Genomic DNA, 22,888 nt, shown 5'->3' with positions numbered 1-22,888 from the left:
CATTTGTGCTTAATCTAATACTCCACTCTTCCCTCTACACTAGCTTTTCCCTGAGAGTCCTGTAAAATGCCCGAGGGAAGCAGTCTGTAGTAATCTAAGTTTGGAAAATGCTGTGTTAAGCTACACATCTTAACACAGGATTTTTAGAGCTTTCAATTAGTGGGTGATGTTCACTGTGAGCATCCATGGCAGTTTTCATTATTTACTGGGTCACAGAACCCTTTTCCAGTTCCAGGAAACCTGTCTCTCCGAGATAGATTTATATGCTCTCCAGCAAACCTCCTCACTCCAGTGACTTTTAGCCACCACCCATTCCCTTCTGTTCCCTGTATTATCTTGTGGATAATATATCCCTATATTATCCATCCTTTCACCCCAACAAAAAGCCTGCAGTTGCCTTGTCTCTTGCTACCCCGATCTCCCTCACATCCGGTCACTCATCCTGTGGTGCTAACATCCCCTAAATATTTCTCAAACCTGCCTTGTGTTTGGCCTTGTCCTTCTAGATGGTTTCTTTGCTTCTAGTCTTGTCTCCAGGTGGACAGCAGCATAATCTATTTTATGCCTCCTCTGCTTAAAACCGTGGTGCCTCGGGAGCAGAGGAGGCAGCTTGAGGCAGGAGCAGGCCAGTTACACTAGGGAGCATCCTCATGGAGGCAGGGTGGTCATAGGTACTGTGTCCCTAGGTGCCAAGCCCTGCCCTGTACATGCTGTAATCCTCTGTCACCATGGGGAAGCAGGATTAACATGTTAAGAATGGGGTAAATGAAGCTGAGAAAGGTTAATTTTCTGGGGTCACCCAAACTGGGATTTTGAGCATGAGCTCTTTTCCTCAGACTGAAAGGAAGCTAACCTTAATACCCCTCAGAAGAGCTGTGACCAGTGTTTGGAGCGAGCGTATTTAGAATGCATTAAAATCTTAATTTGAGGAGAGGAGGTCCTATGGCCCACCTTTTTGTATTTGCTACTTTTTGTCTCAGATGAAAGCTGTTTCGCGGGAGAGAATCAAAGCTTTAAGTATCTATGCTCTATGGGGTCTTGCAAAAAGTCTTGAGAATCCTTGAGACACCAGGGGCCTAGGCACGTGACAAGTAGACTGGGAAGGGGCCAAGCCCTCCAGGACGGCTGTGCCCACCAAGGGTGCCAATCCCAGTAAGACTCACAACAGAGACCAGACACTCGTGACTACTCATGGATGTGTATTTTAATAAAAATAATTCTGTCAAAATACAACAGGAGTTTTTCATCTCTCAAGTACAATTTAATAGGATGTTTTGTGTTAGAATTCTCTCTAAACCCTCCCACACCCACAAGTTTCATGCTAATGCCAAGTATCGACTTGCGAGGGCAAAGGCAGAACCAGTGTGCACGATGTGGAGGATGTCTGTGTCAGCTGTAGTTACTAATGGAGGAAAACCCAATGCAAAGAGGCGGCGCCTGAGGCAGCCAGAGTCCACAATCTGGCCACAGGTCTATGTGCACGGGGCTGGTGGTCAAGTAGGGCTCTCCTGCCCAGCTGCCACACGGTGTGCATACCTGAGTTGTGAGCGACCAAAGGAACTTTCAGCTCTGACAGGTCTCTGCCTCATCTTCTTTGTGCTTGCTTAAGGGGTAGGAAGGTGCTGGGAGGCTGGGCAGTCCCCGCTTCTCCATCTCTTGGTGTCCCTGTTCTGCCGGCCGACACCCAGCCACAGACCCATGTATGTGAGGAATAGGGGTTCTGGCTTTCTTTGCATGTCCGCCAGTTTCTGCTCTGGAAGGAGCGACCATTTGGTGAAGCAAGAGGAAAAGGTAAGTAGGGAAGGCTGCTCCCCGAGGGCTGAACAGCCCAACAGAGCCAGGTCGTCTTCCTGCCTCCTTGGTTCAAGTTCAGCTCTTCACCTGGACTCCTCCCAGGTGCCTTCCCCACTCTCGGCTCCCGGAAGCAGGCTGGCAGGACTGGGCGTGCATAAGGGGCTCCTCAGGCTGGCAGGCAGGCCTGGACTGTCAGCAAGACAGTGGGCTCAAGCAGCTTGAGTTTGGTCCTCTCCACGGCTTGTGGGGCAAAGGCTTATGTCCCAAAGGTATGCTGTCCAACTGGGACAGAAAGCCCCTCTGGAGAGGAACAGAGTAAACAACTTGGACTCAGCTGAAACAGTGAGATAAGGCACAGAAAATGGGGAGGTGGCCATGGGTACTGAGTGTGAGGCAGGCGGACACCCAACCCCAAGCAGCACACAGCTGTCCTGAGCCCTCCTGGGCCGCTCAGCTGCTCTACAACCCAAGCCCAGGCACCCATCCCCATCCCTGACACACTCCTGAAGGTACCAGCTGCGCAGACACTACTGGAGGCCTCGCCAGCCTAACCCCTCACCCGCCATTCAGCTTTAGGACTAAACAGTGTTGTTCAATCCTCAGGGATGAGGTTAGTCCCAGTTCTGCCCTAATTTGTTGTGTGACTTTGGCCAAGTCACTTAATCTCCTGGGCCTGTTTCCTTATCTATAAAAGGAGAGGACTGTTGGAGTAGATGTTCTCTGAACTTCATTCCAGTTGCAAAAGCCTCTGGTTTTAATTCCCAGTCCTGCTTGCTTCTGACCATTTTAAGAGCCTGATGTTTCCAACTTCTTGGTTTGGGAGCTAGGCATCCCCAAGTTTGCACAGGATGAATTTCCTTTACAGACAGGATAATACTCCCCTGATGGGTTGCAGTCTCTGGGATGCCAGCTGGGGCCCTAGTAGGGACCAAGAAAAAAGCAGCAGCCTACAGGATCATGTCCCAGGGCAGAATGCTGGGAGAGCACAGGGCCACTGGGCCCATCACCAGCAGTTAGTCCAACTCAATCATTTCTCTCGTTGTCCAGCTGTAGGCCCAGCGAGTCCTGGTGGGCACTGTACATCTCAGGCCACACCAACCATTCCTGAATCCACTGATGGAAAGCAGGAGCTTGGCCAGCCCAGATCCAGGCAGGGACTGGAAGCTCGACTTCTGACCTTGCCCCTTTGCAGGGGCTGCTTGGGTACTCCCTCCCACTGTGAGGCCGATGGGGAAATCCCAGCCCATCCTGGTGCTCCTCTGGGAGGCCTCTTCCCTTTCTTCCTCCTGGGCAGTCTGTCCTCTCCACAGATGGCCGGCCTAAGTCCTGGCAGCATCATAACCCTTCCTCTCCTGATTCCCTGATGGCAGTACTGGGACTGTTTCTGACCCACTAGCTGTGAGGATCCGTCTGACATGGACGGTGGGACATTTGTAAAGCCCATGAGGTCCTTTCCTCTGGCCAGCAAATATTCTTAAGAGTCTTTCCTAAGAGTGGCCGGGGCCAAACTGCAAAGGAGCTGCCTGGCACAGCTACAGTGAGGCCTGGCCTAGGCGGTCAAGGGTTCCATCCACTCCAGCGACTGGCAGCCCAAAAATCTGTCTCCACAAGGTCCTGGCTTTTCAAGAGAAAGCATCAATTCCATCAGAGCTGTGCAGAGATGGTGAAGATCCAGGCAGGAAAAAGGCAGCCCCTGTACTCAAGGGCCTCTGTCCTGGGTATGGAGACTTCCTCCCCGCAGCCTGACACTCAGCAGCTCTCAGGTCAAAGGCAGGTAATTTCCAGGCAATCAATTTAGAGTAAATGAATTATTTGGCCATCTTAACAACAAAGGTAGGCAGGATGTTGAAAAGGGAAGAGACAGAGAGGCAAGGCAGGCAGTGAGAGGCAGGGTAGAATGGTAGATAGCGTGCTAGCCAAGGATGCTCTAACTCCCTTGCTCTGCTGTGTAGCCCCGGGCCAATTCATCTCTTCTTTGGACCTTGGCCCTGCAGTTCTCTGCTCAGTTCAGCTCTCAGAGGCCTAGGGACCCACACCTCTCAGATGCTGCAAACCAGCTTAGCCTGACCTGCCCACTATGTGGCCCCCAAAGCCTACTGGGCTTCCCTAGGCTGCAGCTGGGCCTGTGGCTCAAGAAAGGGGAAGCCTGAAATAAACGAATCACTTGGCTGAGGTGACAGAGATGATTCTTTTTAAATGAGTTGGACTCAAAAACGTATGGTGTCTGGACAGCTTCACCCAAGAGGTGCTGGACCACTAACACTACGATAAATACTGTTTCTTTTTTTAATATATATATTTATATATATATATATATATATATATATAATCTCATTTTTTTTACTTATGAAAATAATAAGCTATCACCAACTTGGATAGGCTTCACCACTAAATTAGCAGAAACCAGCTCAGCACAAACTCTCCAGAGATAAATACTGGTGGCTCAGTCGGGGGCGGGGGGGTGGAAAAAGATTTAAAAACCCCAACCTCTCCTCAAAACAAACCCCTTCTTTCAAAATAGAAGTAACCAGACAATACTGCGTCATAGGCCGCTGCACATGAAGGGGGGAGAGAGAGAGACTGAGGGTGGGAGAAAAAGAAAGGAAGGAGGGGAAGGAAGGAGAGGAACGGGGGAGGCCAGGCAGGAGGAGTGGACTCTGCCCATGGCTTCCAGGTCCCTGCACCAGGTGCCGATGGAGGGCAGGGCTGCTCCAGCCCTGGGGCCGAGGGAGGGCCAGGTGGGGCCAGACAGTGTGGTCAGCTAGTGCAAGTAGTCGTCGACTCTGGCAAAGGAGCAAGATCCCAGGCCCGCTCGGGCCATGAGCCGTAGACATTCAGATGCCTGGCCCAAGGCGAGCATCAGAGGGGGCTGCTTTGGCAGGTTCTGAGACTCTGTGGAGAAGAGACAAGGCCTGGTCACTGCCCTGCTCAGGGCTAAGCCCAGGTCAAAGTTCCCTCGGGAGCAGAAGGTGGGGGGAGTGGACAGAATCTCTTGGAACAGAGCATTCATGTGTCTCTGTGTCACCAGGCCATGGCCCTGCCTGTGAATTTCAGCTTTCTTTAGAGCAATGAGCTAGCCAAGGCCCAGGGTCATAGTCTAGGGCCCATCATGATCTAGCCAGCCAACTCAGTTGGGCAGAGGGAGGTGAGGGTTTAGGTTCAGCCATCGGAGCCCAACAGTCCTATGGGTCACCAGAGAGCCTCTGGGCAGAGCTCACTGCCCAGATTTGGATAAACATCAGCAATTTCTAGGGAGGGGTGAAGGGGCCAACCTAGGTACTCATAGGCCAGCTTCTGTTTTTGTTAGATCCACTTACCTAAAATGGCGCTGTTGAGGGCAGCGCATACAGGCTCTCTCTGGATGGGGTCAAGCTGCTGGCCAACTGGGCAGCTCCAGGGGTCTGAGTATGCAAGCAGGCTAAAGGCATCCTAAAGGACAGGGCATTCTTGAAAGGATTGTGGCACGCACCACGCACCCCCTCCTCCATGGCTCCAGGGGGATACAGGGCCCTGCGTGGTGCCCACGGAGAGCACAACATACCCCGACCGAAGGGTCAGGTAGGGCTGTGTCCTCCCCAGAACCTAGAGAGGGTAGGGTGTGCCCTGGATGTCCTGTTCCCCACTGTAGACTTGACTAGAGCCCGCTCTGTCCCGTTGCTGCTGCCTGCCCCCAATGCCCTCCCACAGTCACCCTGCCCCACCACCAAATGGGGGCCCATTCTGTATGAGGGCCTGGCTTGTCCTGTACCTGCAGCATCTCTGTGTGGGCCAAATTCTTGCCGTATTCCCGGCCCAGCTGCTCACTCAGTGCCTGCAACTCACGGCCAAACAGGATAATCCTTTCTGTGGCCGCCTGATTGCCCCCGCAGAGCTGCCGCCGAGGATGCCCATCATCTGCACCCAGAGCCCAGCAAAGAACACATCAGGAGGGATAAAGAGAGAAAGAGAGGACTAGGGTGGGGTCCCCAAAGAGAACACGACAAGAAGGACCTTGACTGGGGTAGGGTGGGGTGGTGCAGCTTCTGCTAGAGGCAAGGGAGGGCTGAGAGGAGCAGGTGGACCATCCGGAGCTGAGGCCCTTAGTCCACCTATAGCCCATGGTCTAGGAGTCAGACGGGACTCAAGCTTGCCCTCTTCCCACCCTCCGCAAGATGCAAGGGTGTTCATAAGGTGTCTGCTCTCACCGGCTCCCTCCAGCCACAAACGCTGGGAACTTGTTCTGGGCAGCAGGCTGAGGCCTTCCCACCTCAAGCACCGATTCATGATTGGCTAAGGAGGCAGTGGACCAGATCTGGATAGAGCTTCTCCAGCCACCAAAGCCTGCCCATCCCAACCCCCACAGAGGGGAGAGGACAACGGGACTGAGCAATGCCACCTGTGGAACACCATGCGGGGGCATGGCCTTACCCATGCTGGACTCATCCGTCTGCAGGTCTTCATGCTTGTAGGCACCATTGACAATGCGTGTGGACATGCTCTCCAGCACACCATTGGGGTAATGTTCTGCCTCCATCTCCATCTCACTGTCGCTGTGGAGAAGGGTTGAGGTGGGAGTTAGCAAAGGGGATGTGACTGGAGCAGCCTGGCTGGGCCTCCATTTAGGCTTTAGCCACAGTTTGCAGTGGGTAAACTAAGGCCCCCAAAGGTCATGAAAGGACGGCTCCCAGGCTTCCCAGGCTCTAATACTTGGGCCCTACTGTGACACCAGCAATCCCAGAGGCTTGTTACCTCACTCCCTCTCTGGTCCCCATGCTGCCTCTGTGACCGTCCCCACCCTGGCCCTCCTCTGAGTTGGCACACCCCTTCTACACACACCCCTGACCCCCAATGACCAGGGCAGGTAAGTCCTGATAGGCATCTCTGGAAGCCAAACCCAGGTCAGCCCTGTAGCATGCTGGAAGGCTACTGAAAGCCACCTACAGTCTGCAACCTAAAAACCCTGCCTGCCCAACCTGGCTGACCACAAGCTAAGCCCAGTAAAAGCTCCTTTAGTATAGACCCTAGGGGTTCTGAGAGGCCTGGTATTCTTGGAGGCAACCACATTCTCAGTGTCAGTGCCTCTGGAGAAAGACAGGGCCAAGGAAAGTGGCAGCTGAATCAAGAGTTGGACCAGAAGCTGGAACCAATGCCAGGCCTGGTGGGTCAGCGGCTACTATTCCAGGCACAGACCTGGGATGGAGATGGGGGTAAAGGGCAGGGTGGCGCTCAAAGGACAGGCTGCAGTGGGCGCAGAGCAGAAGGCAGGAAGAAGAAGCAGAGCAGAACAGGCACCTGGTCTCCTGGTTACTGGTACTGCTGTGGGGCTGGGACTTGGTGGAATCTGTTGAGTTGGACTCGGAGTAATTGACTGAGGATGGAGATGAGGAGGATGAGGATGACGACGAGGAAGAGGAGGAGCTGGGCGGAGGGTATTTACTGTGGTTCTGTTTGCTCTTGGTGGAAGCGACGCCATTGCTGCAGCTGGGACTATCTGCTCCTAAAAGCCGGGGGACAGTCAGAAGAGGAGGGGCAGCTTGCCATCAAGCAGGGCCCCAGGAATAACTACAGTGGTCCAATTCCCTTCCCCCAATCCAGCAGCAAGCCCTGAGCCCATCCCAGGGAAGGGTGTATGGGTGGCCTTGCTCCTCCACACCAATTCTTCCCAGAGCCCTCTGGAGAGTGGCTGACCTGTGTTGTGCATGTGGGAACTAGTGGGGCCGTGTCGGGGGCTGAGGCTTGGGGAGCCAGGGTAGCTGTCCTGGGACTTGGGGCTTCGGGAGCTCAAGCTGCGGACCTCACTGTCAGTCCCATTCACCATCTCCACAAACTGTCGGCACCTGCAGAAGGAGCAGAGCAGCAACGCTCTGGGCTTGGTCCGGGTTGTGTATGCCCACCACCAGCTGGGCTATGGGGGACCTGACAGTGCCCCAAACTTACTTGAGCATGAAGAGTAGGTTGGGGTTGTGCTCCAGCAGCCCTGGGTAGAAGCGCTGTGTGGTGTCAATGGCCTCACCCACACGGCCCTCCAGCACCAGCTTCTGGATCTCTGTAGAGAGCAAGAATGCGGCAGTGAGTGAGGGACCGCAGACCTTCCTCACAGCCACATGTCTACACACTGCCAGCCCCAAGCACGGACCAGCTGACAGTCAGGTGGGCTGGCTCAGAGTGGCAAGCCCACTGAGATGCTCACAGAAGAGGCTGAAGAAACAACCTGGCCAACCAGCCCCACAATAGATCCTGGTTTCCGTCAAGTGTCAGGTAGTCCTCAAAGAATAAGAGGGGAAAATGGAGGGGGGTGCTCTTAGCCCAGAGGCAGCTGGTTGAACTTGGAGGCCTGCTCCTATGCAGTACAGGTTGCCAGGGACCTGGGCGGGGGAAGAGGTCCTGGCTGTGGGAGCATAATCTAAGGATGGGCACCCGGGCAGCTTCGTGGCCTGAGAGGCTCCTCTTCAGACAGACTTCTCTCCTCAGGCTTCACAGGAGGTTGCCAATGGGAGCTCATGGATTCTGGGCCAGGGCCCATGTCTCAGCAGTCTTCAGGGGCTGCGGCGCACCCCCTGCTGAGAGAGGAGGTCCTCCTCCTCACACTGGCAGCTCTGACGCTGACACCTCTCAGGCCATCAGCATCGTGCTCTTGCCCTGGGGCCTGGTGCATCTTGCTGGGGGCGACTTCTGGGTAGATCCCAAGTCTGGGATCCCTTTCCGACTGTCTGGCTGGGCGTGGCTTCTCTGGGAGACACAGACACATGCACATACACAGAGACGACAGGCTCAGAGTGACGCAAGCAGGCACACACAGACACACACGTGCACACACACCTACTCTCCCTCACTCTCCTCTCCTCTTCCTATCTCCTTTCTGGGCTGTTTCCTCTTTCCCAGCACCCTCCTTCCACAAAAGAGCCCCAAACACGCAGTATGCAGGCTAGTATGAACACCAGGAAAGCTTCCTTTGGCTCCTTCTTTGTTTGTCTGCAAAGCCCAGGACCAGAGGTGGGAAGCAGAGAAAGGTCAACCACAGTGGACACGGAGCATCAGCCTTCCCCCTGTCTGACTGCTTCAGTCCCCTCTCTGCCCAGGGGCAGGCAGAACTACCAAGGTTGAGTAAATGGTGGCAAAGGCAGGGCACTGAACTGGTAAGATGCAAACACACTCTTTCTCGAAGACCGTGAACAGGATGCTGAGTGGAATCCAGGATGCAGGAGGAAGGAAACAAGCATGGAGGAAGATCCAGCCATACCAGGCCCCAGCCTGTGCCAGGCCATCAGAGTATGCATTAGGGAGGCTGCAGCGAGACATTCCCATGCTGCTGGACTGTCCTTCTGAACAGTGTGGCCTTGAAAGAGGGACAGAAGAAGGGCCTGGGGCTGGGCTGTGGGCTGGTCTTCTGGTGAGGACCTGAGCTGAACAGACTCCTGACAGGTTACCCAAGGCTGCCATGAGCCAGAGAGCAGAATTAGGGACAGGTGAGAGAGGGAGGGAGAGGGGAGAGGAGAATCAACCTTACTTTGTCTGTTCTTTATGGACGCTTGTTCTTCCTGAATCGGGGTTTCAGTCATTCGGGCAAAAGCCGTGGCCGTGGCACAATACCCATGATGCACCAGGTAAGATGAGACCATGCTAGAAAAAAGGAAATGCTCAAGGTGACACTTAAGAACTACATTTCTCACCAACCCCCTGATGGGACAGACTATCTCCCTGTTAGGTCTTCCTTAAACATATCTTACAGGTGCAACCTCCACAGAATAATAAAGGGGCTGAAACAAATGAAAAATCCCCCAGTGCTCATGCAGTCAGGCAGAAGAGGGGCAGGTCACCACATCTGTCCTCACAGCTTGGAGGAGTGGCTGCAGTTTCTCTGGGGTATGCTGCCCACAGGCGGGCAAGTATGATAACAAAAGTACATACAGAAGCACATACCATCTCCTTATAGAAGCGGCTGCCTCCTGTGACCTGAAGCAAACCCAGAGACTGCCGAGTCTCTAATGAGGGCTTCCTGGAAGGGCAGCCAGCCAAGCAGTCTGGCAGCTACCCAGTGATGATGCATGCCACGTGCGTACCTTCTACAGACACAGGAGCTCCTCTGCAGGTGCCCCACGCGCCCGGGAGAAGCATTCCAGCTCAGGTGAACCTGGCCCTCAGGAGTGTTGGCTCTAGACGGTGATGGGGAGCTAACCCACGACCCAAGTTACTCCACGATACACAACAAATTAAGGGCCCAAGAAGCCAAGGTTTCAGGCAGTAACATGGCCAACAGGAACACAATCTTTGGGAGATGGCCCTGAGAAGCCTGATGCCCAGAAACCATTTAATCCCACTGGAAGGTGGCTAAGCAGCAGCACACGTAGGGTCCTCATATCTGATGTGTACAAAAGTGAATACCTTGGTGTGTGCATATGTCAATGTCATTATTATAACTGCCAAACACAAATGTCTGAAGAGCTGTCATGTAGAAGGCACAGAAGTTCAGCTGTATGGTCCCTCATGTTTTAAGGAGTAAATGAGATGATCCATATAAAGTGCCTAGCAAAGCAAGAAGTCAATATATACAACCTCTTATTATGAAATTATGTATTTATAACATTATGAATAAGAATTATAATATTTATATTATTATAAACACAAGGTTAAAAATACTTGACAAAACATGGTTCAGATGCGCCCATATGCACGTCAGAGGCCACTGTACAGTCCCTTTGACTCAATAATTCCACTTCTTGAAAGGACACCTAGAAAATAATCTTAAATATGGAAAACTCTTTATGTACAAAAGGGTGACCTACATAAGCAAGAGAGAGGAAATAACCTGAACCTACCACCAAGGGAAGCCAGCCATGGGGCTTGTGGCAAATGTGTCTGCGAGATAATACAGCCATTAACAATGTCCATAAAGCGAAGTTATATGAAATCACAGATATGAGTTATATGCAGGTCTCAGCAAATACTACATATGAACACACAGGCACACAGATACATACATGCAAACAAATACACCCACGTGCTGAGCCCAGGCCCTGTCAACTGAGAATATTAGTCCCTCCCCCACACAGCTGGGGCAGCTCCACCTCTCCCCTTGCCTGTCCCAGCAAGCCTGCTATGGGGACTGGCACCATGCTGGCCCTCCAAGGAAGGGCTTCTTATAAGTTCTGGGGGCTGGGGATAAGATGTAGTAGTGCTGCTATTCCTGAGAAGGGTCTGGCCACCTAGCCCCTGCCTCAGCCCTCCCATGGGGCCTGCCTCAAATCAATCCCTAAAGAAAGGAAGGCTATACAAAGAACCCAGTGTGCACCCCACCCCCACCCACTGGACTCTGGTACCCCAGTGTCTGCAGGGCAATGACCAGAGCTAGTAGAAGCCCAGCCCTTCTCTGCCCACCCCTGGGAGCCAAGCTAACAAACTAACCCACCTCCTGGCAGAGTGGGTATAGGTCATTGCCTCACTCAGGCCTGCAGCTGTCAAGTGGAAGAGAGAACCATATCTGTCCTCCCTTGGGATTCTCATCAAGACTGTCTCCCAGGAGAGGCTGGGAATTAACCAGCCAAGAGCCAGCTAGGTCCTATGGAGGACCCGCTTCACACCACCACTGCCCCAGATGCAAGGGACTTAGCTGGATCTGACCCTGAGCGGTGACCTTAGGCCAGAGTCATGGCATGACAGACACTCCCTATGATGGAAAAGAAAAGTGCACAGAGGAAGATACCACAGGGCGCACTAGCACATCCTCTGCAAAATGACCTGAGGAAGGAAAACCGCCCTGCTGGTGATATTACATACAGAGCCTTCCGATCCAGTTGAGGGGGCAAAGGTTTAACTAGGAGCAGCTCTGGAGAACTGAACTAAGAGAGGAGCAGGAGAGCAGCAGGCAGAGTCATCCTGGGAGTGCTTTCCAGAAGGAACGCTACCCACTAAAGTTCACAAGAGCAGCTTGTAGCAGTACAGGGGCCTACAGGACAGTGAGGCCCCTGGGACGGGGCAGGGCTGGGTAAGGGCGGGAGCGGGGCACTCACTTCTGCAGCACCGCCTGCCACTCGCCAAGCCGGGCACTGATGGGGAAGCAGTGGACAGTACCCTGGACCTTGGCACGCCACTCCCGCATGTAGTCCTCAATGTCAAACAGGAAGGGTTGCTGCCCAAAGTTGGCGTCCACAATCTCCCCAGGTGTCTGCAGGCCTACGGTGGGGTAGAGGTTGGCCTGAGGAGGAGAATGAAATGTCAGTTGGGCCCTGAGGGCAATGGGGCAGCAGGGCCTCGCCTCATTTCACCTCCGCCACAGAGGGGAAGGCGCTGGCTCCCGCAGGCCGTTGCTTTGGCTTTGAGAGAACTGCAGCATGGCTGGGGGAGGCAGGGCTAAGCCACATTCTGCCCACCTCCCTAGCAGAGACACTATTCCCCCAAGTTTGAGGGGAGATGGCAAAAGAAAAGCAAGGCAGGCTCAACATGGAGTCTCTTGCCCTGCATCAGAGGCTGTAGTGTTCCCAAAGCCCAAGGCCCCCCTTCAGGACTCAGCCAGGGCACAGAGAGGCAGGCTGGGCTCCACAGCCCTGCAGGTGTGCCCATGAAGATCTGCTGCAGGGGTGGATGATGGCTCCTCTCAGAAAGATCCAGGACCACGGATCCCTTTGCCACGAAAAAGGGGGGTATATAAGGGGGCAGGAAGGGATGCGGGGAGAGAGGAAAGGAGGGGAGGAAGAGGAGAGTATGGCCAAATGGCCAAGGGGGTTAGGTGGTATGGACCCCCTGACACTGGAAAAGGGTAAAGAAAGGCTGCTGCCCTTCCTGTCTGAGGCTCACTAAGAGGAGGATCTTCTGGCCAGTGAGGTTTGGGCATGTCCCTCTGGGTGAGGGGCTCCTTGCTTCCCATCTATCCCCTGCCTTGACCAGCTTTTGCCAGGTCGCTCCCTCACTCCATGCCTTCTATGGCTCCCACTGCTACAGCCCAATGTCTCACCAGCCTCCTCCTCATTGGCCCCGGGTCCCCAGTCTTCTCTTCCACCTTCCATCCTTAGACCACGTATCATTCCTGACTACCACGTGCCGGTACTGCATACTGGGTTCAGCCTTTCTAGCATCTGGCACAGAGTGCCATCACATCCACGTCTGGGTGTTTCATGTCATACCTCCAGCACTAGACTCTCCCCCACTCAGGGTCAGAATTCTCCTCCTGTGTCTGTTCTCTTTCTTTGCTTAGGACCACAGCCCCTCTCTGGGGACTCCAGGTTGGAGGGAAGGATTTTGATACATAGACAGAGGTTCTAACAGGATCCTGCGTGTTGCAGTCTGGGCTTCAGAAGGCCCCTCAGATCACAGGGGCATTTCCTATTCCTAGAGCATCACAGGGGAGCCCATGATCCCTAAGCAGCCCCCAGAGTCAGCAAACCTTTCCTCCTTCCAGACCCCAGCCAGGGCACACAGAGCCAGGCCAGGCTCCCAGCATTCTGGGTGGAGGCCCTGCATGTGACAAGGCCTGTGATGACTCATGACAAAGAAGGACTGGAGTGCAGGAGGTGGGATGAGCCCTGAACGAAGCCAGCAGGAAACCTCACCCTTTTCTAAGAGGAGAAAAACCCATAAATCTCACCTCTCTGGCACAGGAGTACCCTGCACAGTAGCAGGTTCAGTCCTCTAGGGCACTTGCTTTCCTCAGGGATCTTTGATGGGTATGCACAGGGACCTGGCTCCCTAACAGCTCAGGAACAAGTTTCTATACAAACAATTTTCTATACTCTGCACACAGGTCCACTGGCTATAAGCCACACAGAACGGGTTCACACCAGCTGAACCATGGAGCTACCTCATCTCTACCCACACCGTCCCCTACCTCCTAGCTGCCTTTGGAAATGCCACAAGTCTCTGTCACCTGCTAAGAGTCATGGAGGAAGACCAGGCCTTGCTGCTGGAGAGAGAAGAAGGCTGGCAGGTACCGCCTACTGGTACCTTCAAGCTGACGACACAGCACACATCCCTGGCTGGGGAAAGGGCAGGACTCCACACCCTGCACTTGCAGGTAACACCATGCCCTTTCCCAGTCGGCCCCCGGGGCCAGAGCAGGAGAGCCAATAGTAGTACTTACCGGGAGGTCTGTGAAGGCTACACCTGTGGAGGGAAAGGAACAGTCATCAGGCCACCTGGTTTCCCATGCCTCTGTGGGCCCCGCGAGGGTCCGTCACAATGGCTGGGGGAGGGGCTGGTCATCACACCTCCCCTATGGTGAAGGACAAGCACTAGCCAGGGCTTGGTAGGTTTATTTTTTATTTTACTTTATTTTATTTATACTTTTAATAAATTTATTTATTTATTTATTTTTGGCTGTTTTGGGTCTTTGCTGCTGTGCGCGTGGGCTTTCTCTAGTTGCGACGAGCGGGGGCTACTCTTTGTTGCGGTGCGTGGGCTTCTCATTGTGGTGGCTTCTCTGGTTATGGAGCGCGAGCTCTAGGCACGCAGCCTTCAGTAGTTGTGGCGCAGAGGCTTAATTGAACCACCGCATGTGGGATCTTCCCGGATCAGGGCTCAAACCCATGTCCCCTGCATTGGCCAGCGGATTCTTAACCACTGCGTTACCAGGGAAGTCCCGCCTGGTAGGTTTACACCCTGGCCTCCCCTTTGCTGAATCGCTGGGCCCGAAGTGAAGTCAGATATTTGGGTATTTGTCCACAGCATTTCCACCCTCTCAGGGAAAACCTGCTAGGAAGGACTAAACCCAAATGATCTACTATGAGGCCTCTCTAGGCCTGATTGTTCTCTTGATCCAACATGTATTTATGGAGACCTCCTGTGTATGCCAGGCCCTTTTCCATCCATCACCTCATCTGATCCTCATACCAACTATGGGTAGCAGGCTTTCTTATCCCCATTTTACAGACATGGAAAGTAAGCCTCAGAGGTTAAATGATTTGCCAGCAGTCATAAAACCAGCAGAAGCTAGTGGGACTGTACTCATTTCTAGTCTGATGCTCCAACATCATCTCTAAGCAGACAGAGCAGTGGAGACAGAGAGGGCGGCAGCTGCCCATCTTCAGCCCATACTTGCCCAGAGTCTCCAGAGATTCCGAGTTGACAAAGCCCAAGTTAACAGTGGCCTGTGTACCCTCTGAACCCTCCTGCCAAGAGAAGAGGCTGTGTTTCTAGGGACCTTAGTCCTAAATCAGAAGTGAGGGTAGAGGGGATAGGGACCCTAAATATAGGAACAGCCCTGAGCAGGAGAGGGGCTCCAGCATATCTACCAGAGCACTCATACTCTGCAGATTGAGAAATGACTCAAGGCCCAAGGACACTCTCCCAAGGGCTCATAGCCTTCCCATTTTTTAAAATTCTTATATCTTCTAGAAGCTCCTAAGCTTTTGGCCTGAGAGGTTTTCAAACCACTGACTATTTGGAGGTCCCTGTCTGCTCCCTCAACTCCACCCCAAAAAGAAAGTGAAACCCAGCAAGACTGAAGAACAGGTGAGGGTCTGATGATAGGTCTCCCAGTAAACCTGGGGCCAGAATCCTGACAGCAGCCAAGTGAGCATCCCATGTTCTTCCTCTGTGCTGGGCACTGGAATCATGTCTTACAAGGAAGCATTTAATCCTCAAAACAACCCTGGAAGGTGTATACTGCCCCTGACACTAGTTTACATATGAAAAAAACAAGGCACAGAGAGACTGTTTACATTCTTTACTGGGCTATTTTGCTCCCAGTAAAAAAAAAAGTTCATAAACCCATGACCTTCCTGCCTGAGGCCACTCCTGAGCCCCACATGCAGAGTCAGCAGTCACAGAACTAGCAGGATGGAATCTGGAAGCCCCTCCATGTCCACCCACCAGGTCTGCATGGGAGCTGCCCCCATGAATCTCAGTGTGGCCAGGCTACTGCTGCTGTACTCCCAGGCTCGCGAAGAAGCCCACAGAACCCTGGAAGAAAGTGGAGTCCAGTCTCCATCAATTACCTGCAGTGTGACCTTTGGCAAGCTACCCAACCTCCCTGAGCCCATCTGAAAAAAGGGGGTAACAATACACCCAACACCTCAAGAAGGAAGGAGAAACAGATTCTCTATGAAAGCTGCTTCATAAACTGTGAGGTCTAGGTACAAGTTGGCTAGAGTTGCGCCACAGGGCGAGACAACTGCCAGATTTCTGCCCAGGGGATGACCTACCCGGGCTTGCCTAGCTCTACTCACAATGGCACTCAGGAAGGGCAAGGCCTTGAGGTGCTTCCAGGAGGATGAGGAAAGAGGCTACTCCACCCCCTATTGCACTGAACAAGGGCAACACCTCTCCCTATAGCCCTGTAGGTCTCTGGGAGCCTCCACAAAGACTGTGATGGCAAGATCTGAGATGGCCCACGGGAAGATCTGAGAAGGGCCAGGCAAAGATCCAGGATGCAAATAGGACATTCAAACCTGCTGCTAAGAAGTACCCTGAGCCAAAAAGACATAGCTCAGGGGTCACTGAGGCTGAGGTATAAAGAGCCTGTATAAAAATTACCCTGGGGACTTCCCCGGGGGTTCAGTGGTTAAAAATCCACGCTTCAGGGCTTCCCTGGTGGCACAGTGGTTAAGAGTCTGCCTGCCAATTCAGGAGACACAGGTTCGAGCCCTGGTCTGGGAGGATCCCACGTGCCACGGAGCAACTAAGCCCAGGCGCCCTAAGAGCCCGTGCTCTGCAACGGGGGAGGCCACCGCAATGAGAGGCCCATGCACCGCAGCGAAGAGCGGCCCCTGCTCGCCACAGCTACAGAGGTCCCACACGCAGCAATGAGGACCCAACGCAGCCAAAAATAAATAAATAAATTTATTTAAAATAAAGAAAAAGAATCCGCGCTTCCACTGCAGGGGGTGCGGGTTCGATCCCTGGTGGGAAAGCCAAGATCCCACATGCTGTGCAATGCAGGCAAAAAAAAAATTACTCTGAAAGCTCATGGACCACTTGTGGGTGAGACGTCAGTCTCCAGTCTCCATTCATTCAGTGTTCATTTGTTCTCCCGTCAAGTATTTGCTGAGACCTCCCAGGAGCTAGGCCCTATGACAGGCAATAGGGAGCCAGCTGTAAGCCTGGCTCTAAAAGTGCTGTAAACTCCAGCAAGAGAGATGGTGTGCAACTAGTAATTACACAGACAACTGACCAATGACACATAGGGTGAGTGCTGTGACAGAGGACAACGGAGCAAATAAAAGGAGCGGGGCGGCCAGAGGCAGGAAACATCACTCTGCTTCTCTAAAGGGAGAAATGTTCTGAGGTTAGAGAGCAATGATTGGCTCACTGATCCTGTGTGAGATTCTGAAGTGCATTATATTGATAAGCTGGCTTGTGAAAAGGAAACAAGGTCATTAGAAGATTCACCAAGTGGTCTATCACTTTCATTGACTTTCCATCAAATTTCGTGATCTAGAAAATGCAGAGGACAGGTCATATCCATTTTTTAGTAAGGTCTCAGTAGTATCCTTGTGGAAAAGACAGAAAAACACAAGATTCAATTAACATAATGAAGTGATTCTTAAATGGCTGGTGTCTACCTGGACAAGCTGTAGGCTGAAGGGCTCAAATCCAGCCTTGTCCTCTTCCAATATTTTTATCAATATCTTGATGAAAACACAAATAAACATGTTTATCAAAATTTAGGTTAATACAATGTGAAGGGGATACCAAATATTCGAGATAGAAAAAGCAAGACCAAAGAAGATCGTGACAGGCTTGAAAAATAGATAACATAGGCCTAAAGGAAGTTTTATTACAAGATGTGTGAGGACTTCCATGGGGTCTATATAAACATGTACTAGGGGGGACTTCCCAGGTGGTGCAGTGGTTAAGAATCTGCCTGCCAATGCAGGGGACATGGGTTCGAGCCCTGGTCCGGGAAGATCCCAGATGCAGAGCAACTAAGTCCGTGCACCACAACTACTGAGCCTGCGTGCCTAGAGCCCGTGCTCTGCAATAAGAGAAGCCACCGCAATAAAAAGCCCGTGCACCACAATGAAGAGTAGCCCCCGCTCACTGCAACTAGAGAAAGCCCGCTCGCAGCAACAAAGACCCAACGCAGCCAAAAATAAATAAATTAATTAATTAAAAAAACCAAACCCAAACAAAAAAAACATATACTAGAGAGAGGAGTTTTTTTAATTTTTCTATTATTTTTGGTCATGCCGTGTGGCATGTGGGATCTTAGTTCCCCAACCAGGTATCAAACCCATGCCCCCTGCAGTGGAAAGTGTGGAGTCTTAACCACTGGACTGCCCGGGAAGTCCTGGGAGATGAGTTTTTAAAAACAGTGTGAGGGGGCTTCTCTGGTAGCGCAATGGTTAAGAATCTGCCTGCCAATGTAGGGGACATGGATTCAAGCCCTGGTCCGGGAATATCCCACATGCCACGGAGCAACTAAGCCCGTGCACCACAACTACTGAGCCTGGGCTCTAGAGCCCACGAGCTAAAACTACTGAGTCCACGTCCCACAACTACTGAGCCCATGCGCCACAACTACTGAAGCCCATGCACCTAGAGCCCATGCTCTGCAGCAAGAGCAGCCACCGCAATGAGAAGCCTGTGCACCGCAAGAAAGAGTAGCCCCTGCTCGCTACAACTAGAGAAAGCCTGCGTGCAGCAACGAAGACCCAAACCAGCCTAAATAAATAAACAAATAAATAAAATAAAAACACTGTGAGAGTCTGGGCTGACATTAAGGTAGCCACGAGCTCCTTAGGGACCTAGGGATCTTACTGACAAAGAGCTTAGGGCCCAGAGAAGGGAGGTGCAGGTGCAGAAGGGACAGCAGATATGCCCCAAATCTTATGTCCCACAATAGATGCCATGCTCTGAGCAAAGTGTGGACAAGCTGAAGAGATGTAAGGAGGGCAGGTATTCAGAGCAGACGGGCAGAACTGGGCCTGGCTCGGAGAGGCAAGTGAAACAGGGCTTGGGTAAGGACTGATAGCCCATAACAGTGGCCCCTGGGACTCTGACAGCAGAAAAGTCAAGAGGCTTTTCTGGAGTCAGAGAACAGAGTGGGGAATGAGGAGTCATCTTGAGACCTTGGCCTTGCCCTCCAGCAGCTAGCTCCTCACAGGCTGGATACCAGCAACTGCAGCTAGGTGGCCACGGGTTTCAGGGGAGAGTTTTTCCGGATGTGCACCTGGGTCAGCTCTGCATCGTCTGTGCTATGCTCTTGGCTGCCCATTCTAGGCTGTGGCATCTGACTGCCCTGTTGAGGAATGCTGGCTCCTGCTCGCTCAGCCCCAGCTACAAGTAAACCCCATTTCCACCCAGGTCCCCTGGTTTTGCCCGGGCTCATCTCCTGGAGAAGCCACAGAGGGATGTGGGGAGTGTCAGCCACCTTTTGACTGTCCCGCAAACCAGGGGAAGTGAGCCTCCTACAAGTTGGGTTCAAAGTAAAATGCCCAACTCCCTTTCCTGGCAAGGCCTGTGGTCAACCTGGCTGGTAGGGTTCTGCCAGATTAGAGACCTCTGCAAACCCAGGCAGGCAGGCCCTGCAGTTAGGTACCACCTCAGGGCCACTTTGGCCATGGGTTCCACTCACTCGAGGGCCAAATAGCAGTCAGCCCTACTAGGGCAAGGTGTCAGAATAGCCAAAGTCCCTCTCTCTCTTAGTTTCTAATCCTAAATTCCTATATGTGTACAGGACTACTCTTCAAAGTATCCTCCAGAGTTCTCAAGACCTTCCAAGGACTGCTGCTTCTCCTGGGTTTCTGATCCTAGTTGACAGCACCACTAATCTAGCCACTTTACCATGTTCCCTTCTTTCCAGTGCACCCCATCTATCACTAAGCCCCGCTGCGGCACCCCTAGTCCTTTGCAGGCCTGTTCTCCACTGCCTGCACCCATCACCACGACCATGGCTCATGCCACCTGCCTCTTCCTCAGCCCTTACTCCAATCAATCCCTCCTTCTCAGTTTAACCAAAGGGGTTTTTTCAATATAATTCTGTCCAGGTTGCTGTCTATTAACCACAAACAGGCCAGAAGAGACCTGACCCCATCTGACTCTGGCCTGTTTACCTCCTGTACTAGAGCAGCCCTCACTGTTGCTCCATAGCAACCAGTGCCCTGAAGAAGGGCCAGAGAAAGTCTGGGCCCAGGCGACAGGCATGCAAATCACTACCACTGTCAAGTATGTACTAGGGCCCCTAAAACTTCTCACTGACCCTAAACCTCGCTCTAACGAGTGTCACACAGGCCAGGAGCACGACCACGACATTGCTGCTCTCTCAGCACTGACCCAGGCTCGATAAATGCTGCTGAATGGATGGATTAACAAAGGGACCACTTCTATACCCTCCGTTCCCCTTGCAGGGCTCCGATGCTAGGAAATGACTGCAGTTGCCTTGAGCTCAGCAGAGGATCTACAACACTGCTTTGGCTTCAAAGCCTCTCACCAACCAAAGTGGCTCCACAGGGCAGACCCTCCAAGGTCCCCTATGTACCCACCAAGGCTGTGGCCATTCTTGGTGTAGAAGCAAGTGCCATTGATGAGGTTGACGCAGCAGCCAATCACATCTCCTGTAGTGAATGTGGGACCATAGGGCTGGCCAGTCCCAGAGGAGCAGAAGGAATGCCCATCATCACCATGGTAACCATAGGAATGTTTATCCCAACCTGTGGGGGAAAAGAGAGCAAGAGCTGAGGTGAGGTACTTGAGAGAAAAACAAGACAGTCACAGAAGCCCACCCAGGTCTGAGCTCCTCTCCCCAGCCTGCTACCACCTCACCAGCACTCCTGCCCTCTCAAAGAGCCAGCTGTGGGCAGGGTCTGGCTATGCAAAACGAGCAGTGAGTTCAGCAAGTCACTGCCCTGAGGAGTTGAAGCAGCCCTACTGAAGAAGGAGCCCAAGCTGTGGTTGACAGGAACCAAAACCATGAGTGCCCTGGAAGGGACTTACCAGAGGGCCATGAAACAAGGAGGTGGTTGGGGAAAGCCTCATGAAGGAGAAGGGGCTTGAACTGAACTCTGAGGTGTATCATGGCTGTTGTTTTTCTTTTTTTTAATTTATTTATTTCTGGCTGCACTGGGTCTTCATTGCTGCGTGCGGGCTTTCTCTAGTTGCGGCGAGCAGGGGCTACTCTTCATTGAGGTGCGCAGGCTTCTCACTGCGGTGGCTTCTCTTGTTGAGGAGCAATGGGCTCTCGGCGCACGGGCTTCAGTAGTTGTGGCACACGGGCTCAGTAGTTGTAGCACACGGGCTTAGTTGCTCCACAGCACGTGGGATCTTCCCAGACCAGGGCTCGAACCCATGTCCCCTGCATTGGCAGGCGGATTCTTAACCACTGCACCACCAGGGAAGCCCCTGATGGCTTCTCTTTGTTGTGGAGCACGGGCTCTAGGTGTGTGGGCTTCAGTAGTTGTGGCACACGGGCTCAGTAGTTGTAGCACACGGGCTTAGTTGCTCCACAGCACGTGGGATCTTCCCAGACCAGGGCTCGAACCCATGTCCCCTGCATTGGCAGGTGGATTCCTAATCACTGCGCCACCAGGGAAGTCACATGGTTGTTGTTGTTTTTAATGTTTTTTTTAACTTAAGTATAATTTACATGTAATAAGAGTCTTCCTTTTTAATTGATAGTTGAACAAGTTTTAACAAATGTTACCACCACCATGATCAAGATATAGAACATTTCCATCACTCCAAAGAGTTTTTCCTCATGCCTCTTTGCAGTCAGTTCCACTCCACGCACCCTCAAGTCTCTGGCAGCACTGATCTGATTTGTTCCTATGGTTTTGCCTTTTACAGAATGTCATATAAATGGAATCACAGAATTTGGAGTTTCTTATGTCTGGCATCTTTCACTTAGCATAATGCATTTGAGATTCAACCACATTGTTAGGTGTACCAGTATTTTGTTTCTTTTATTGCTGAGTAGTACTCCATTGTATGGACATACCACAGTTTGTCCATTCACTAGTTGATGACACATAGTTGTTTCTAATTTTTCGCTATTATGAATAAAGCCAATAAATATTTGTATATAGGTCTTTGTGCAGACATATGTTTTCATTTCTCTTAAGTAAATACTAAGAAGTGGTACTGCCACATCACAAGATAAGTATATCTTTTACTTGATAACAAACTACCAAACTGTTTTCCAAAGTAGCAGTACTGTTTTGCATTCCCACCAGCAATGTATGAGTTCACAATCTCACCAGCACTTGGTTACTGTCAGTTGTTTTGGTTTTTTCTTCTTCTCTTAGACATTTTAGTAGGTATGTAGGGGCTTTAATTTGCATTTCCCCAATGTCCAAGGATGTTGAGCATCTTTTCATATACTTATTCACCATCAGTTTGTTAGAAAATTATTGAATTGTCTATTCAAATTTTTAACCCATTTTTTTAAAAAATCGGGTTGTATATCTTACCGAGCTATAAGGTTATAGATATATTTTAGATACAAAATGTGTTTTGCAAATATTTTCTCCCAGTCTGTGGCTTGTCTTTTTCATTTTCTTAACAGTATCTCTCAAAGGCCTGCTGGGATTTTTTTTTCTTTACCATTTTTTATTTATTTTTTATTGGTGTAGAGCTGATTTCCTGCTGGGATTTTGACTGGGATTGTGTTGAATCTACAGATCAATTTGGAGAGAACAGATTGCTTAATAATATTGATTATTTAAATCCATGAACGTGGTATACCTCTCCATTTATTTAGGTCTTCTTTAATTTCTCTCAATAGATTTTTAACAAATTTATTTCTAAGTATTTCACTTTCAATATTATATATATATTTTAATAATAACATTGAATTTTAAACATTTTATTTATTTATTTTTGGCTGTGTTGGGTCTTCGTTGCTGTGTGCAGCTAGTTGTGGAGAGCCACAACCACTGAGCCTGAGTGCCACCACTACTGAAGCCCGCGTGCCCCGAGGCTGTGCTCTGCAACAAGAGAAGCCACTGCGGTGAGAAGCCCGCGCACCACAACGAGGAGTGGCCCCCACTTGCTGCAACTGGGGAGGGCCGCGCACAGCAACGGAGAACAAAAGCAGCCTAAATAAATAAATAAATAAAATAAATTTTAAAAAGAGTACAGAAAGTGGGGCATCCTTGAGGGTCAAAGAATAGGTTCTATTTAAAAAAATAAATAAATAAAATAAAAATTAGATTATGATAATGGTTGCACAACTCTATAAACATGTTAA

General features: G+C 51.5%; 1 protein-coding gene across 1 annotated transcript in view; it reads right to left on the bottom strand.

The window, feature by feature from the left end:
* Positions 1-1,188: 1,188 nt before the first annotated feature.
* Positions 1,189-22,888, bottom strand: part of RANBP10 (RAN binding protein 10) — a 66,177-nt gene continuing 44,477 nt past the window's right edge. Inside the window, exons 4-14 of the mRNA XM_007457267.1 lie at positions 20,187-20,354; positions 13,844-13,866; positions 11,781-11,965; positions 9,281-9,393; positions 7,711-7,819; positions 7,462-7,610; positions 7,066-7,270; positions 6,202-6,323; positions 5,543-5,688; positions 5,112-5,223; positions 1,189-4,686 (exon numbers count right to left, since the gene is read on the bottom strand). Of these exons, the coding sequence (XP_007457329.1) occupies positions 4,556-4,686; positions 5,112-5,223; positions 5,543-5,688; positions 6,202-6,323; positions 7,066-7,270; positions 7,462-7,610; positions 7,711-7,819; positions 9,281-9,393; positions 11,781-11,965; positions 13,844-13,866; positions 20,187-20,354 (1,463 nt within the window). The 3' untranslated portion in view covers positions 1,189-4,555. The remainder of the gene's footprint in view (positions 4,687-5,111; positions 5,224-5,542; positions 5,689-6,201; positions 6,324-7,065; positions 7,271-7,461; positions 7,611-7,710; positions 7,820-9,280; positions 9,394-11,780; positions 11,966-13,843; positions 13,867-20,186; positions 20,355-22,888) is intronic.

This window comes from Lipotes vexillifer, unplaced genomic scaffold (genome assembly GCF_000442215.2).
Source record: "Lipotes vexillifer unplaced genomic scaffold, Lipotes_vexillifer_v1.1 scaffold504, whole genome shotgun sequence".
Taxonomy (NCBI): domain Eukaryota; kingdom Metazoa; phylum Chordata; class Mammalia; order Artiodactyla; family Lipotidae; genus Lipotes; species Lipotes vexillifer.
Note: the sequence above shows the minus strand (reverse complement) of the source record. Positions and strands in the feature narration are given on the sequence as shown.